Source organism: Halyomorpha halys, unplaced genomic scaffold (genome assembly GCF_000696795.3).
Source record: "Halyomorpha halys isolate HHAL.00 unplaced genomic scaffold, Hhal_1.1 Scaffold32.1, whole genome shotgun sequence".
Taxonomy (NCBI): domain Eukaryota; kingdom Metazoa; phylum Arthropoda; class Insecta; order Hemiptera; family Pentatomidae; genus Halyomorpha; species Halyomorpha halys.
The window spans coordinates 334,061-353,750 of NW_027104903.1; the positions used below are offsets into that span (position 1 = coordinate 334,061).

The 19,690-nt window shown below is 28.3% G+C and overlaps 1 protein-coding gene across 2 annotated transcripts in view; it reads right to left on the reverse strand.

Annotated features, from left to right (window-relative positions):
• ci (cubitus interruptus) overlaps positions 1 to 18,656 on the reverse strand; it is a 150,952-nt gene extending 132,296 nt beyond the window's left edge. For both annotated transcript variants that reach the window (XM_067045976.1, XM_067045973.1), the window contains exon 1: positions 18,430 to 18,656. In XM_067045976.1, the coding sequence (XP_066902077.1) occupies positions 18,430 to 18,596 (167 nt within the window). In that variant the 5' untranslated portion in view covers positions 18,597 to 18,656. The remainder of the gene's footprint in view (positions 1 to 18,429) is intronic.
• Positions 18,657 to 19,690: the final 1,034 nt, after the last annotated feature.

Genomic DNA, 19,690 nt, shown 5'->3' on the forward strand with positions numbered 1-19,690 from the left:
ACAGTACTTCCTATCAAAGAACTAAGCACGTGATCCTTCATAGATTGTAGCGTTACAATTTTTTTTTTTATACTAAATATTAAAATACAATTCCTTTTTAATTGAACAGTTTAATCCTCTTCGAACATTTGGACAAATTTATTTGACATATATTTTTCATTCACCTATTCTTGTCATTTTTATTTCAATAATGACATCTTAAGTTAATTTATGCCAGGCGGAAAGGCCGAGAGCAGAAAATCGTTTGGTTACACGAAATGCCCAATTAGAGGAGTAGCTAATTTGCATTTTATCGAAACAATACATTATATGTTAATTTATGTTTATGAGACACATCTCATATAGGCAGCATGTCTCCAAGTATTCTATTATATGATAATTAATCATATGTATAATATTCAGAAAGCTCTGAAAAATACATGTTTATGAACTAAACGATTCTTTCCTTATAAACGTAAACAATCGGATCAGTTAAGTGTTTACATCTTAGAGAAAATTATGTTGTTTCAAAGAGATTATATTTAATCCTTAGGTTATTTAAAAAATAATTCATACTTCATTCATTCATTCAAAATTCATACTTAATAGTATAAATAAGTCCTTAGTCCTTTATTATTTATATAATTTTTTTTTATGATTTTGGTATGATTGCGCTTAATTGTATGACTATTACCTAGTGCCCGAGGATGTGACAAATTATAATATTAATCAATAAATAAAATCCAAGCCATGAATAAAGCTTGTCAGATATATATGTGTTCCTATTGTTTTATTTAGGTACTGCAAAAAAATCGTTAAAATTTAGTTGTTGCCGTTAAAGAAGGAATGCGTTAGGGTCGCTACAACCCAGCTTAGGTTTTCCTCGAAACCAGGGTAGCCAGCCAGACGTCTGTCATTTGGAAGACATGCACTCCTGAGGCTTTGTCCCTTCTGGACTCTCGGCATTTGAGAAATATGACAAATTTCCGGCACTTACCAAAATATTGAGATTTTAACAGTCTACTGTTTGGATCATGTTTTAATGAATATTTTTTTTTATAATTTATTTATTGATATTAACAACTTTATACATATATACACATCAAGTAAATTTACTGTAAGTGATATTATGACATGGTAAAAACATGTGGAGAATCTACCCATTGATAGAACTCCAAAAACATTTCTAAAGGAGAAGATCACGAGGCCATCTTCTTTTCAGATGTCTAGGAGGATTATTAGGTAGTGAAGGAGAAGCCAGGTTAGAAACGAATTGGTTTGGGTGGTTGGGAAGTTTATTATGGAAGGATTGGTATCTGGCAACATAGGGGACATTGAGGTCCTGATGGATGATTTGATTTGTGACAAAGTAAGGAGCATTAAGATTTTTACGAAGGATTATGGACTGTAAGGATTGGATTCGAGAGGAATTAGATGGTTTAGTGGAGCCCCATAGCTCAACTCCGTATGTCCAAATAGGCCTTATTATAGTCATGTAGATCAGTCTTTTGTAATGGATTGGAAGTTTGGATCGTTTGTCTAGTAAATGTTGTAATAGTCGGAATCGACGAGCAGTTTCTTGTCTTTTCAGTCTTGTATGAGGATTCCATGTCAGTTGTTTGTCCAGATTTAGTCCTAATGAATAAATAAAAAAAAAAAATCCACCAGATTACCATTCTTGTAATTGTATAATTGTAAGGAAGTACTGTTAACAGACCAACGGTTGTGCAAGGAGGTGACTTGGTAAGAGTGAGATTCGAAAGCCAGATTTTTCCCTAATTAAGGGTACCCACTTTATGAGACTGGGTGGACCACAGAAGTCTCCCGAATCCACAGGGTTGACTCACGGCTACAGTAACAGGATAAATAATTATCTATTACAGCCAGATTCGAACCCGGGTCCTAGTAGTTAGCAGCAGAGTGCCTTATCACCGAGATCTTATAAAAATAGTTAATAGCTCTTACAATAAATAAAATTAAAAACTGATAACAACTACAGTTCCTTTTTTAAATTATGTAAATTTAAATAAATAAGTGAAATACGGCTATTTTGTTTTTTAAATTACCTTACTTCAACTGCCCTACATAGTTGAGGGAGAAATAAAGTAATAAAGTAGTTTTCATCTTCCTCTCGATGATTATATAAATACCCAATAACATCCAAACTGGACGACATCCCAACAACGCCTCCATACGCCTGTCGATCCCTCCTTCCAAAGTATTATAGCTAATTATTGTTAAAGGCATGAAATATAAAATGACTATAATAAGCACTCCTAAATACTCATAACATCTCCAAGCTATAATCTGGCTAAGACTCGTAGGACTCGAATCCCCCGGTAATGGCTTCGTTTGCGTGCCCCTGATTACAACTTCTCCCCATACAGGGATCTCTTATGATATTATTAGCACTTCCCAACGTGAAATTATTCTCGAAAAAATTCTCGGAATATTCCTCTAATAATGGCCGTTTGACGAGGAGAAGTGTGAATAATTGTCGGTTATTAATTTGTTTTGTAACTCAATTACGAAATTATTAAAAGCCCTGAGGAAAGGAATAACTCGAGCGATAACATCTCTACGTTTTGGTATATATAAGAGCAGTGTGGCTCAGTGTTAAGGCACTGTGACGCTAATTCCAAGGGGGTTCGAATCCGGCTGTGACAGATAATTATTTATTCTCTTATTTTAGCCGCAAGTCAACACTCCAGGGTCCACTCAGCTTCATAATCTGGGTACCCTAAGTTAAGAAAAAATCTAGCTGTCGAGTGCTCAGATCGAATCACCTCCTTGCACAACAATTGGTCTAGTAGCAGTACTACTTCCTTACAAAACAGAGCAATGCACACCTGACCGTTCATATATATGTATATTTAATATATATTTGTATTATTTAAAAACAATAAATAAATCGGAAATAAGCGCCGTAAAGAGTACATTTTAAGAAAAATGAAACACAGATATACATAAGACCCAATAAGAAAATCAAAAGATATAAAAGATTGTGAATTACGCAAAGCTACGGAAAATCCAAGCCACTTTTAATTCAGAATAAAGAATAGGAAGAGAAAAACTATAGAAAAACACCCGAAGAAGAAGTAACAAAAATAAATTTTATGAATAATAATTAAGTAGCATATTAGCAGGAAGGACTGTGATATTAACTAATTTTGATAGAACGTTATGTACATCAAGAAATATACTTCAGAGAAGTAATTAATAATTTTGCTAATCTGATGCCGTTGTAGTCGAATGTGTTAAGGTGTTACCTTAGCAACCCAGAAGCTGTAGCGGTGATGGCTCGATTCTTGCCTGATCGGATTGATATTTATTTGATGGGAGCCCCAAGGAATAAAGGTTCGCCCGAAGTTTAAAAACTCGTCCTTCCCACTCACATCACATGTGGGCAGAGGGTAAAGAAAATGCTAATAAAAAAAAATTACTAAATTTTTCAACATTTTTTTTTGTTAATTTTTAAATATTAAATGAAATAATTATTTCGACTAAAACCCAAAGTCATTTAAAAAATAAATCCACTAATCTAGAGGCCTCATATCTTACATTGTTACAGGTCCTACATAGGTTAAACAGCCCTGCTTATTTGAAATTACTTGAAACAGTTAATGCTGAATTAATTCACTCGGACATGGTATTGCAAGTACTTATATATTGAATGTCTTGTATTTCAGAGTGATTTATAGTAATTGGAACCAGTGTTTAAACAGTCTAACAAAGCAGATAGCAAGGAACACTCTCCGATGATGGCGTTGCACCTCCAACCAGAAGATTGCCGATGTCAACGGCCGAGGAGTGGCGAGAGCTTATAGATCTCAAGAACCAGGAGGAATATCCTTAAATATTTAACAAGGAGCCGGAGGACAGTTTGCATAGGAAGGGCCGCTGTCAGTGTAGGATGTGCTTTACTGCCGCGGGTATTTGTAGAGCAGTATATATATAGATATGTAGCCGGGCGCTGTTTGCATGTATTACTCCCACGTGAGCTTCCACCGCCTTCCCATCATCAGCAGTTTAAGTAGACGCTATATAGCAGTCGTCCCAGCAACTGGAGTCCATTAGGAAGGACTGAGCGATACGGCTGGAACTGGAATCCTGGATAGCTTCAACACTTTCCTCAATGTGAATGTTCCATGATTTCAAATTGATTTCAATGCTTTCGGTCACACATAATTTTTTGCAACTCTGTTGTCTCATTGTTAGGGCAAACATTAAAGAAGATACGAGATATCTAACATATCCATATGTATGTATATATATATGTACCTCGAGGACAAAGAACAAAGAACTCAATTCCAATTCAGGATCAATATGCAAATTTATTTTACTGTTTTTAATATACCACAGATACAGATCAGTAGATCCCAGACTCTAGACAAATTATATGTAAGGAATTACAAGCTTTTAAAAAAACAATAAGTAAAATTTAAATTTTTTGTATGTATTTTTAAATGTATTTATGAAAATTTACATAAAAATACATCTTGTAAATTTGATGTTAGGTTATAATGGTACGGTACAAGCATGCAGAGAACCTATCCATTGGTAGCACTTTAATAATATTTTTATATTAGAAGGTCTCGAGCCTTTTTTTCAAGCGCATCGGAGGATTGTCAGGAATGAAATAGGAAGCAAGGTTAGAAACTTGTGGGTTCGGGTAATCAGGGAGTTTATAATGGATGAATTGATATTTCTGGTTCAGGAAAATTTTAATTTAAGAGAAAAATCTCTTCTATGTCATCAACTGTAAAGTTAAATGTCATACCATGTCGCATATAGACCAGCTTTTAATTTACCACGAGATGTATGTATGTAGGAACATACATGCTTAAAAAAAAACACTTATAGTATAGTTTTAACTGGAGGGAAATATCTGGTCAAACTGATTTCCTATAAAGCCATAAAAATGTCATATATTGTCTTTTACTTCTAAGGTATTATATCACATAATATTTATCAATATAAGTTTAATCACTTATTACTTCAGTAAGAGGTATATTTTCATTAAGTTCTGTTTGGAATTTTAAGAACATGTCAATTAATGGCAGTTCCGACCATTAAAGTTAGAATCTATTTTTTATATATTATATAACATACATATTATTACGAAGCTCAAAACCAGTTATTGAAATTTCCTTCCAATGTCCTTTGTCTGGATAAACCCTGTGTGAGGGTAATACTAGACATAACGAAATTTTTGTGTTACGCTCTAACTTAAAAGATGTGCTTGAAGCGTTAGTGTTATTCGTAAGAATTATCGAAGACGCATTTAAATTTTCAACAAACAAATTCACTTTTATTTTTTATTAACAAACAATTTAAGTCTAATAATTATATACAAATAATTGATTACCCGTAATTTACAAAACATGAAGGAGGTGGTTGGGAGTGAGGTATAAAAGAACAAAAAATAGTTACAACTATTTATTTGCCTTTTCGACGCAGTTTTCAGTGCTTCATAAGGGCTAAAAAATATATTATGTTATTGTGTAGTATATAATGTTGTTTTGTATCTTTTTTTAGCCCTGATAAAGCCCCTATAATAATATAAGTAGTCCCTTCAAATTTCCAGTCTACATTGTCGTTTGCAATTAACTAGCAAGTTATATATTATATATTATAACAAGTTTCAAAGTTAATATATTCATTTTTACCATTTTTAAAAATGGCCGAATTTGCACATTGCCTGGTGATAGCAACATTGATTTTTCTATTTTTAATACATAGATTTTTGATCTCAAATAGTTTATTCATTTTCATTAACTTTAAAAACATTATTACTTTTGTCTTCAAAGAATGATCTATTTCCGCACAAATTAACATAGTAGACTGGATAAATAAACATATACTGTAGTTAATATAAAATTTATGTATATATATATCAAATTTTTTCTTTATGCTAGATCACAAGTACAAGAATTTCCTTCGACTGATAAACTCATACGGGCAAAAGAGAGCCCATAGTTTTTCCTTGCGTGCTCAGAATTCCTCGTAAAATTATAACATAATAGACTGCTTTAGCAAAAGAAAAAACAAAACGAAGTACATCCTAAGATAGCAGTATTTATTACACAATTTTAACTTCTTAGCCAGTTAATTTTCTTCTAGTACAACCAGTAAATTTCTAGAGGCTGTTCGCAAGCTTACTAAAAACTTCAAAATGTCATCTTATAAGAACAAACTGGCCATTAATTGGTTTTTATATTGCACATACAGTTATTTCCTTTTTCATTCTTAGGAGTAATAATAATAAATAATTTTGAATGAGATAGTCTCTAAGTTTTTAATTACTATCTTGTGACCAGTTTATTAGATTGTAAATTAAACGGCGAGAGTATAAACGTTAAGTAAATTTATTACGGTATTGTTAATTACGTACTCTTGTAATCACTATAATTATTAGACTTAAAATTGAACAATAAATGTTAAAAGGCAAGATTTGTTCGTATGATGTGACAAGTTTTATCACAGCACATAAACTCATGAAACACGATCTTAAGGGAGAGAGTGTCTAAATTATTATTTTCCTAATTAATTATTTTAAGGAATTAAGAAACATATAAACTTAAAAAAATAACAACAAAAATAAACAGTCAATTAATTATTTGTATTTCTACATATAATTTTCTTACTTTTTTACATCTATTTGTTTTGTTTTTTTTATGTATACATATATATCTATGTATTACTACATTAGTCAATTATTTGTATAAATTATATGACATGTATATTACGAGTTTATATTATGTATTTATGAATATTTGGTATTTATTGTATTTTGTATTTTAGGTGTGTTTTATTTATGTTCAAGAGGGGAAAAATAAGGAATAAAAAAAAAAAGAGGAAAGTCACATTAGGTTAAAACAGAAAATATGAAAAAAAAAAGTACAGAAAAGGAAGATACTTAAATAAAGACTAATAAACAAAAAAACATTAATAAAGAATAGAAAGAATAAAAAACAAAATAATGAAAAAGATATATATGGTTTCCTTGTTATGTATGGTGTAAGTATGCTGTGTAGCTAACAACCCATTGGGCAGCATAACTTTGTTGTTTGTGAATAAAGTTTTTCTCTCTTTACTAACATTTTTGTAAAAAAAAAAAAAATAAATAAATAAAAAAATTATAGAGAAAACAAAATTACAAAAAAAAAATCTATGGAAACATTTTTAAAGTTACCTTGAAATTTATTTTGTATCTTTTTACTTTTTCTTATTATTCTACCATTTAAATACTTTTCATTGTTTTACGTTTATGATCTTCTTTGTAATATCTTATTATTTATACTCCTGAAGAATACCAAGAACATGCATCGAAACTAGGAATTTAATCGTTTTTTTTTCTAATTTTGACCGCTACCTAACCTACTCAGTTAATGACTTCGGCCAACTGTGCAGTATAAAATAAAAATAAAATATTATGACCTGTTATATAACTATAATTTTATATGTTCGCTGGTTAAATTTAAAATATAACAAAAGTTTTGTTTTAACTATATTTAAATTGGAATAGCTCAAAACTCCAGGAATGACTTAGATCATTTTGTTATTTTACGAGTGATACTATCTTAAATTTTGTTAAAATAGTAATTAATGTAATATTTATTTAACAGAAGTATATTACTCAGAGATTTGGCATACATGGTACCAATTGTCCCATACTTTAATTGCTACTGTTTTAGTTTTTGGCCAATGGGCCGTGAAAAGAAAAAGGGAACTCTATTAAGAATTAAGCTGCTTCGGTAGGCCACAGAAATAATTATCTCTTAATGACCGCCTTCTCTCGACTCCCGGTTCTTAATTGTCCGCTATAAATACTTTTTCGTTGAACAACTCTATTAAGACCCAAGAGAGTCTTAGACCTTTTCATGAATTAGATTCGATTATTAGCCCATTAAAATAAGTTAATTGACTTAAACCTGAAACATACTTAACATTTGGGCTAAATTAAAAAAAAATTAAGATGTATCAGAAAACTAAGAGTAGGAAATCCGAAGCGTATCAAACTACGCCGTGGAAGCAAAACCATCACTTTCAAGGCAAACGAATTCTGTCAATTCTGCAAAAGCTATTTCAATAATGGTTTCTTGTTATAAAAATCTCAATATATGAACCATGTAATTATTCTTAGGGGACATATGTCCCAGAATAAAGTTATTTTTTCATTTCATTCATTTCAATAATGGTTTGTACCACATCCTCAAGAATTGTTCAGCCTTGAAAGAAAATAGATGAATTTATATAATGCAAATTTTTGCTTGATACAGATTTATAAACAACATCCATTTGGTCTTAAAAATTTTTTTTATTATTTTAAAACTCCAAAGTTTCGGCCATTCTGGCCATTTTCAAGGATCTTGAAACCATAGGTTATCAACATAATTGCAGGCCATATAGCCTTTGTTAAATTATTTATCATTAGTCATAAACACATTAACTAATTTATATTATTTACAATCGCATAAACTAGTTTATAATCTTTATTTAAATTACTTTTTTTATATTTACACAGAGTGTGTAGTGTAGTGTTGATTAAATGAGTAATTATAAACTATTTTATATGATACTAAATACTGTAAATTAGTTAATGTGTTTATGACTAATAATAAATAATTTACAAAGGCTATATGACCTTCAATTATGTTGATAACCTATGGTAGTGGCTGTGATAGTGTAATAAGATCCTTGAAAATGATTGGAATGGCCGAAACGTTGGGGTGTTAAAATAAAAAAAAATTGTTGAGATCAAATAGATGTTTTTTTATAACTATTGACAATGAAATTAAATTGAACAGACTCAATATTTATATTTTATAAATATATAATAATTTGGACCCGGCAAGTGGCATATAAATAGCAGCATATTTGTACTTATATTATGTTTTGATTGATTTAAACTAATTCTGATTATTATTAAGTTTAAAGTATGGAGTAAAGCATAATAGGCTAATAGTTTTGTTTTATATTTTGTTTATTGTTCATATGATGGAACACTAGACTCAGATTTTTTATATAACTTTATCTTTAATGTTATGAAATCTGTACAAAACTTAGTTTTTTACAAATAAATATTTATTCTATGCTATTCTAAATAAGTTATTTGTCAAAAATATAGTTATCATTATATACCCTATATGCTAGAATTTAAAAATACTTTCCAAGCTTTATTGCACAATTAATTCGTGTAGTTAGTGGTGATTTTCAAATTAATAATAATTGTGTACAGAAAAACCCCGCTTAACCGGCTATCCAGATCCCCAGAAGGCTGAAAAGATTGGCTTTCTTGGTTTATTAGTCATGCTCACTGACACCATTGTATTGTAAAGATAATACCACCTCTATGAATTATGTACTATGAATCTCTGAGCAGCTTCTAGCAGCTCTGTCTACTGTTAGTATATTTATGGTAATATAATACTAACTTTAAATACAACGCAATTACACGATTAAGATAGCATATAAAACCTAAAATTAAGAAATAATACTAACTGTTCATGGAGAAGCTTTAATTTACAACACCCTGGCTGATGAAAACAATAATGTGAATCGAAACATTATCTCTGAGTAAATACCAACTACTATTGTTTAATTGAGCATTTCATGACCATCGGAGTGTCATTAGTTTATAATTAAAAAGAAGAAAGTATATTTTATTATTAATTAAACGAAAAATAGTTAACGTTAGTTCATGAAAGTTCATCTCTGGCTTAAAATAATACTCGAGATTTAAGTTATTCTTATTACATGTAAACATAAAAAGTTAAGTAGTATTCAGGTTAATAAGAAGATGAAAGAAGGAGAATAAGAAGTGAACTTAATCGAAACAGCATTATATATTTAAAAGTAATGAAATAATTAATTGGCTAAAAGCCTTGACTAGTTAAATAACATATTTTGCTTTCTTAGGTTTTTTTTTGACATAATAATATAATTAATAGTTATTAATAGTTTTAAAAACAATTATGAATATAACCAATATTAGCTCTAAATATTTTCTTAATACAAAGGACCATAGGTATGATTCAATGCATGTATAAACTCAAATTATATACTTTGTAACAATAATTATAAATAAATGGATATATATGTTAAAGAAATTAGAGTTTAAATAAATTATATACTTTGTTACAATAATTATAAATAAATGGATATATATGTTAAAGAAATTAATTTTTTGTACAATATTATAAATTTTAACTATATAAGACATACTATTGTACATCCATATATGTATGGATTTATTTAGGTATTTAATATCAGCTATCACATTTATATTAAAAATTATAATCGAAATACTGCATTTCAATATTTATGTACTATAGTATAATAATATCGTACTTTAATATTGATATACTATATTTAATACGAATTGAATATTGAGATACTTAATTTAAAAAGTTAAATTTACTAAATGGCTACGTTGTAATATATAATAATTAATAAATTTAATCTAAACAAAAAAAAGATATATAACTCTATTGTTTGTACTAAATAGATTTGTGAGATATTTCAAGGAACATTTTTTAAATAATTAAGTGATTTCACCTTAGAACACAGATTTTGGATAGTAAGAAAAACAGATAAAGATGCGTCTACACAGATATTATATTGGAGAAGTGTTAGTGTCATTATGATGTATATAGTGTGTATTGGTATATAGCGAAATGTAATTATTATTTTCAACTAACCCGGTGTAATTGAAATAATTGTTTTGAAATTAATTTATTGATATTTACAACTGTACATAATAATATATCTATTAAATTTGAAGTAAATCATAATGGTATGATACAGGCATGTAGCGAAACTACACATTGGTAGTACTCTAATAACATTTTTACATTATAAGGTCTCGATGCCATCTTCTTTAAAATTTTATTAATATTTTTAATATAAAAATATTATTAAGAGGTATTATCAGCAAAGTTAACTCCAGGCGTAAACCCCCTATCTAAATCATATAGCACAATTTCCTCCCGGATTCAGCATTAAAGGTTTAACTATATTGGTCTTGTATATTTGAATTCGATGAACAATTTCTTGTTTTAGTTTTGTTTTTAAGATATGAACTGGCTGTGTATCCTAGTGGATCTCGGTACCAAAGGATGGAACGGTATCAAGTAATTGTAGAAGAAGGACGAACGATTAACTCGGCCGAAGATGTTGAAGTTGACAGAGCATCCTCGAGAGAAAGCAGGCCGTCATCTTGTTGTGATCCGGAGCTGCCCGCGTCCATTACTCTCATGAGTGTAACGATAATTGTATGTTTGCGCTAACTCCACTCCGAGTTCCGCCTTTCTAACGGCTCAATTTCGGCCCTCGAGCTCGAGAGAAATTTTGGGACCGGACGGATCCTTCTGAAAGACGAATGACTCCGACATCAAAAAAGGACGTCGATCAACCAAAAGATGTACGACTCTGACATCCACAATATTAAATCTGAAATTACCATCGCGGAGGGGGAGGGATTTTATTTATTATCCAAGTTCTAGGGTTAAAGAAACAAAAACGCAATAAATCTCTAGAGGACAGAACACGGTGCCTTGTGGATAATCAGTATTCCTCACGAGGACTCGGGTCTGAGGAAGAACAGGCCAACAGGAAGGAATTATCCTGAAGAAAATCCTACAGGAGTCGGTTAGTCACAATTGTCCAATCAGCTTCTCTTCATGTACGTCTTTTGTTTCTTTTATTACAAGGTGAGCAGAATGGTAACGGATTTTTTTCTTTTAAAAAAAAAAAAGTATTTTAAAATTTCTAATATTAGAAAATTTTCCATTTGGCAACAATATTGTTTATTTTTAATTTAACAAACTTGTTATTAAAGCATTATAAAAATATTTAATTTAATCTTTTTAATCTTTTTAATTTTTTGTAAATTATGATATTCTATCGTTTTTATAAACATTATTATTTGTGTTTATAGCACGTATATTCTAAAGGTATACGTTGCCTATCATAATAGTCATATTCTAATATTCTAATTTCATAAATTGGTTCGAACCCGATAATGGTTTAAAGGATAACCTTTCGTATCTACCAATAGTTACCTTTCGTATCTACCAATAGCTTGTTTTATGGTTCGGGAAAGTAATAAGACTTTTTTACTGCATTCAGTTGAGAGACATTTTACATCACTTCCATAAGGAAATAATTTTGGGGGGGGGGAGTTTAGGGATGCCTATTATAAATAAATAAATAAATATATATATTTGTCTTCCAGTACATTTCGGCACACCCAGAGGACTTGATCTTTGAGAGATGAATTTATTGTTAGATGAAGTTGGGGATGTAGGGAAGATTTTAAGGTAGAATGAAATCAACCCACATAAAATTAGGTGCAGAATTACGATTAATTACTATAATTCATTAAATGGATAAAATTACAACTTATTGTAATATCAGTTTGTCATTACAAATTGCATTGTTTGGTAAAGCAACAGTGATATATCTAACTATGTAATGAACAAACTCTGTTTGTAAGGGGATTGCCCATAAACAAATAAATATATAATAATAAAAGTTAAGAAAAAAAATACATTCCCAAACGAAACTCAAGAAAAGAAGATGACAACAAGACCTTAAAATATGAAAGATTTATCAAGCCAAATACATCTCCAAGTGTCATTTTATAACAATAAATACAAGATAAAAGTATTATTAAATAAATTTAAAAAACATTTGTGAAAACACATAATTTTTTTTTATTATAAAATTACACTAGTAAATTTTTTTAAAGTAATAAATTGAATTTTGATTATATTTATGGAATAATAACCATAAACTAGGATATTTCGATTTTTTTCCTGAATGAAACCTATACATGTCGTAGAATATATTGTTATTTTTATAATTCGATTAAATTTGCTAAAACTGTGATGAAAATGAGTTCTTTAAGACTATAAAATTATAAGAAACAGCTCTTTCAAATTGGCCATTTTCTCCGGAATGTTTAAAAATTCCGTAATGGTCTCTTGTTTTATGAGATATCTGCAAAAAATATTAGTTTTATGAGGAATGTCATACAGAATGAATTTGGGGTAAATTTAATTAGCTTTCATCTGAGCCATTAAGAAAATATTTGGGATCAATGGTTCACTTTAAAATAATAGATTGCTAAATAATTTAATAGTAAATATTGAGAAAAAAATATGTTAAAGCATTATTATTAAACCGAAATATCTAGTTAAAAAAAGAAAAGTAAAGTTTTATCTGGTAACGCCATTTCTATGTTAAATGCCAATTAGCCACCTAGAAGTCATTAAAATTTGACATCTGAAACTCAGGTTCAAAATTCATGTTGACCGGTGTCATGTACTCAGTGTACATATGTACACAATGTTTTAAATTACCCTAATCATTTACACTAGCTTCCCCCAGCTATCTCACATTACAGATATGGAAGAGAGAAGGCTCGACTAGTTATGTTAATGAGATATAAATATGCATAATTCAATCTGCAAGTTATTGGCATAAACATGAAGACTACCAATGTTTGCACTTATTTAACGATAACGGTTTAATGCTTTGGTCGTATTTGGAAAGGCGACCCGAGAAGAAATAGGCATTAGTTAAAGTCTCGCCTCTTGGTTGTGTATTGTAATCAATTATATTCAATAAACGATTGTATTTTTCTTATTGAACTGACAATCTTAATCGTTGGAACTAATTAAAAAATCTGTTCATATTTATCTTTATTTTTTAAGCCTGTTGATTATTTTTTTACTGTAGAATAATAAACGTTCCCTTTATCACTTTTATTAAAAAACTCAAAGTACGACAATCTTTGTTCATATATTAAAGAAAACAATATTATCCAAAATACTAACCTAATATTAAAGACCGAGGAATAATTACTGTTAATTGTACAGTTGTGGATTAAAAAAATTAAATGATAAATTCTGATAAACTCATTTCATTACAAAATACTGGAAAATAATACGTAAGACTGGAAAATAATTAATTTTTAAAAAATAGGTTCTATTTTGCGAAGAATAAGGCTAAAAGAATTTTAAATAACACTGAAACTAATAAAGTAACATAACTTATTTGTGTTGTTCACCCCCAACTATTTTACAAAATTATTCCACGGCTAAGGAATAACCATCATTAAGAAAAAAATATTGAAAAACAAAAATATAAAAACGTCTTATAATAATCACTTGTTTATTTCCTTACTTTTTATCAGTAAATTAAAAGAAAAAAAATATTACATAAACATCATAACAGAAAAAAAAAAAAATGAAATATTAACACAATCTTTTCTATAGTTTAGATTAAAAAAAAATATAATTTTAGAAATAAAAAAAATCCTTCAAAATATTTAAATATTATAAACCAAAATTTTGTTTAGGTTTCTTTGATCATTTGCAGACAATTCAACCATATTTGCTTTAAGAACGCGTTAGACCAAAAAAGTGTCCGGTATGAATTAGTCTTTGCCAAAGTACCCTATTACATTTGAAATTTCTGAGTTAGATGCGCTGGAGGCTAGAAATTAACAGTCCCCTTCGTAATAAATACCAAAAATAAAAACTAAATTCCAAAAATTTTGAGAAAAGTGTGATGAACATTTCTACTGGGGCATCCTGTATGCGTACAAAAGTTTAATTCTAATTTTGTTATATAAGAACTTACTACGATTTGAAACTCAATAATGTAACAATTAAGAACTTTTGGAATGAATTAAACAATTATATATTTCGAATTAAAAAGAAAATTTATTAAATTTTATGTTTAACAAATATTCTTATGTTTTATAATCTGTTTAAAGTGAATTATAAACAAACTTTTATAAGCTTGCTTTAAATTGAAAATACTATTTTATTATAACCAATTAAAATAACAATATACTTTAAAACATAATTGAAAATTTATTATTTCAGCCTAGATTCTCAGATGGAGGTTTAACTTGAAGTAATTTCTTTTTATTTCCAGTTGACATATGTATGTACCTATTTAAAATTGAATGTATCCTTTATTAAAATAGAATAAATATCAAATTGAATTTTATACGATTTTAATTTAAATTAATTGTACTTTGAAGTTTATCAATATTAAAATTAAAAAAAATAAGTATATGACTGAGTTAAACTTGATCATCTTTTCTAGTTGTTTATTTTATGTCTAATTTTAATTTATCAATTGTAAACTATTTTTTAACACATCTTTGGGTCATATAACAATCATGTACGAAACACATTGAATTTATGAAAACAATTTAGAATAATCATTCAGCCAATATACAAAATTTCTTGAGATCCCATTAATTTGTTGTGTTACTTAGTAATATTTCATTAATTTATTAATGAGAAAATTCTTATTTTAAAATATAACATAAAATTTCAAATAGCTTTTTTATGAAATAAATCGTAAAGTTAAGTAAAATCGTTATGCAAAACATTAAGAATAATATAAAAATATTATTTTGTATACATTTATTCTTAAAAATTTATAATTTTTTTTTAATCTCCTAACTATGGAATTATTAAAGTGCATACCACAAACTCATTTAAATACAAATATGATTTTTTAATGAAATTTCTTGAACCAATTATGATATAAAGAATTTAAATTGGGCAGATATAATTATCATGGAAGTACCCGTGCAATTTTATTTTTCTTTCAGTCCTCGAAGCAAAATTTTCGTTAATAGATTATAGGTACTTTTTTGATCGATATATGTTTATATTTATAAAAAATATAAATTTTTCATAATTGATTATTCTATAAATCATTTCATTTTATGAAAAATTCAAACATTTGTTGAAGATATAAAATGGTATTCAACATAATAAATCAAACCTAAACAATATTTTAAATTGTATTTAAATGTAGTTGTTTATTGCAACTGTTGATTTATGGCAATTCCTAATGTACATAAACCTATAGTGTTTGTAATATAATATTTAAACAACAAATAAAATAGTTGGTTAGAGATTTAGGTTTTTATTTCCAATTCTTTTATTTTGTTTAAAATCCTTCCAAAGAATACTATGTATAAACATAGCTTTTTAAAAATAAAATTATACCTATTTTTATAAGTAAACCAATTAAATTAAAAACTAAGCATTAAATAATATTTACATAATGGAATAGATACTTTATGTTTGTTTAATAAGTAAAAAAAATCTATTAAGATCGTAAATCTAAAAGTATTTATCTAATGAAACATTTTGTTTTAATAGCAATTTAATTTTAATATTTAGGTTATAATTTTAAATTTAATAAGCGTTTTTATGCTGTATGTTTTTTATTTGTAGGAGTAAAAAAAATATATAGGAAATGGGCAAACCAAGATACTTATGAAATATATAAGTACACTTCCTCTATTTCATGGCAGGTTAGAACTAAACGCTTGTTATATGATATTGTACTGCAACAGGTTGTCTGTATGAGAATGGCTTTGCCGGTGTTTCTTTTAAAGTACCCTTGCTTTTTATTAATTTATAATTTTTTTGTATCAATTATAAAATTATGTAATTATTATTTCTTGATATAATTTTATTTATATCATTAACTAAATGATAAAATTTTTTGTACTGTATATGTTTTATTTACTTTCACCAACCCTCACAATCATATTCTGGATTTTTACAGTTATAAAAACTTAACTATCATAATAGAAATGATAAACCTTATCTAAAGTTTTTCTTCATATTATTCTTATCAATAATATTAAGTTCAGACAATCCTCACATTGTTAAATTATAATTTGAAAGATATTGATTAGTTAATAAATTTTAATTATCATTATTTCAATATGAAAACTACTTATGCTTAGAATAAGAGATAATGAAGTTCTTTTGTATTGTTTGTTTTTTATTTATAATTATTACAACAATATTTTATTTACTTTTTTTTTTTAGTTCAACAATATTTTTGGTGAATAAACTTATTTATGCAACCATAATTTTTTACTGCTTTTTCAAATTAATTTATTTTATTTATAAGTTGCATTGCTATTGTTTTAGTATTACTATATGTTAGTATGTGCATTGAAATCAAAATATCTAGTACAGTAATTTTTGTATTCTGATTATTTCTTCAGTTGCATAATATTAATTTAATATACTGAAGTATTTTAATACTAAAGGAAAATATAAATGTAATTTTAAATAAGAAATATTTATTTTTTTAGTTAGTTAAAAATCACTTAAAAACGTCAATTCTTCGATTACTTGTTTGATATTATTTTCACAGTTTATTTATTGATAAAAAAGTATTTTATTGTTTTTGGTACACTCCGCTGTAAATTACTTCCTAACAGCTAATAGCAAATATATACATATTTGAATAATAATGAAGTTTAAAAAAATACACATCTACATTAAGTTATTTTTTTTTTTAATTTAGCCTCAATAGTATTGTATCGATTTGAATACTTTATTGCTTTTTAATTTATAATTTATATGAGATAATATTGGCAATATATTTCATATAAACAAGTGATACATACATGTTTAAAAATATATTTAAAACGGTAAGAACTATAGTTAAAAAGTTATCTTTGTCAAAAGAAAGAGAGTTTAACTTGCTATTGATAATTAGTTGAACTTATTTAGACAGAAAATTTGGGTATACAAAAAATATTTATTAATTTTAACATTTATAATATTATGTTCATAAAAAGACCTAATATAATAGTTTCTGGCTCACGATTTATTCATTTAGAATTATTGTTATTTCTTGATATTAAATATAAACGTATGCATTTATTTTTAAATTTTAAATTAGGATGGAGATGTAAATCTACTTCAGCTAAACCAATTACATATAAATATTGGATACCTAAGCCGATGAGAGTGATAGCCAATATTTATCTTTGTATGTTTAAACAGAAAAGTGTTTAACTTCAATATTTTTATCTAAGTACTACAGAAAAATATTGATACAAGATTAATATGCTTTTGAATTACTTTAGATCACAATGGTGTTATATTTATGGTATTATAATTTCACAATAGATAATATTTTAGTTCATAGATATTAATTTATTTATAAAAGATTGTTGAAATCCTTTTTTATCAATAAATATAATAATTATTTTTAAGAAAGGTTATTTCTATGTTGCTTTTATAAATTTTAATGTCTGTATGATTTTAAATATTAATTTTAATGCAGGGCAGAGGAGAAAATCTACTTTATGTAAACATATTATACTTAAATATGATACTTAAACCGGTGAAAGCGTTAATACTATAATATAATATGTAATACGCTACTTTTATCCTATATACTATATTTAGTTCTTAGGTATTAATTTATTCATAAACAATTGTTAAAAGTTTTTTTGTGGCCAGAGTGGTTTTCTCCTCTTTATTTTAATATTGTTTTATTTTACTTTTTGGCATTATATTGCTATTTTTGTGTAATTTTAAAAACTTTGATGAAATTTCTTATTGGTAATATAATTAATAATAATGATGTACTTACGGATGGGGGTGATGAAAAGCAGTCGGGGAGGGCGGGTGTATGATCCTGGGGGACTCCCAGACGTAGCGGCCCTCGTGGGTCCTCCCGTCGACGGGAAGGGGCCCCGGGAAGAAGTGCCCATGGTGGAACGGTAGCCCCAGCGGGGACAAACTCTCCTTCTCGGGCATCTATCCTATCACCATAGCAACACGACACAACAACAGAGCGCACTCACAGGGGGCGTCCAGCGCCGGTACTTGCACTGACGTCTCACTCGGTCCCCACCCCCCGGCCATCCCCTCCCCTGGAAGAGCCGGCCAATGAGAAGGCGAGCTCCACCCCTGCCCGACCAATCAGGCGCCCGGGATCGGATCAGTCCTGACATGTAAACAGTTAATCTGCATGCCGGCCGTCAGGGGCCCCACCTAATTGATCTGTTAAAGACCGCGCCACCTCTTTAGCCCTATCTGTGCCCGCCCGCCCCCTCTGTGCTCTGTGGTGGTACAGGAATCATCTTGTTCAATGGAAGGAATTTGTCACCGGTTAAGGAAGAAGTACCTGTTACTAGTTGGAGTAATCCGATTGTCTACTGTCTGCAGTAGGACACCAGATTGTTTGAGCAGCTCTGGAACCTCATAAATACTAATAATAACTCTCTACAGTTAACTATTAAACAGAATAAATAATACAAACTAACACTGAAAAATGTTATAACTGAAATATTATGAATAAAGACAGAAATAAGTAAAAATTTATTTAGATCAGTACGAGGGTAAGCAATATTAAAATTATGAAAGAGGGAAGAAAAACATGAATATTATTTTAAAAGTAAATTTATGAAAAAAATGAGAAAGTGACAAAAAAAAAATTGTCTTTTATTCATAGGTTATTTCTAATTCATTAAATTGTGTGTAAATCAGTTTTACAAAGACAATTTTTTATTTCTAAATGTAAGCAACGCTGAGGGAAAAAACTTATAAAAAAGTAAGACATGAACCCATTAAAGTATTGGCAAAAAAATGTAATTTGTATACTGATAACATATACAAAAAGGAATACATCGATTAAAAAAATAATAAAACTACGGATAATAGACTATACAGGAATTATATAAGAAGGATCATAATATAAGGACCAATAATATAAGAAGGACCAATAATTAACAATATAAACGGACCTACAGAAGTACTAATATAATTTATAAACCCTAAAATGCATATAATAAAAAAGGATATAATAAAAATAATGTCTGGACACAAAAAATAGTGGAAACTATAACATT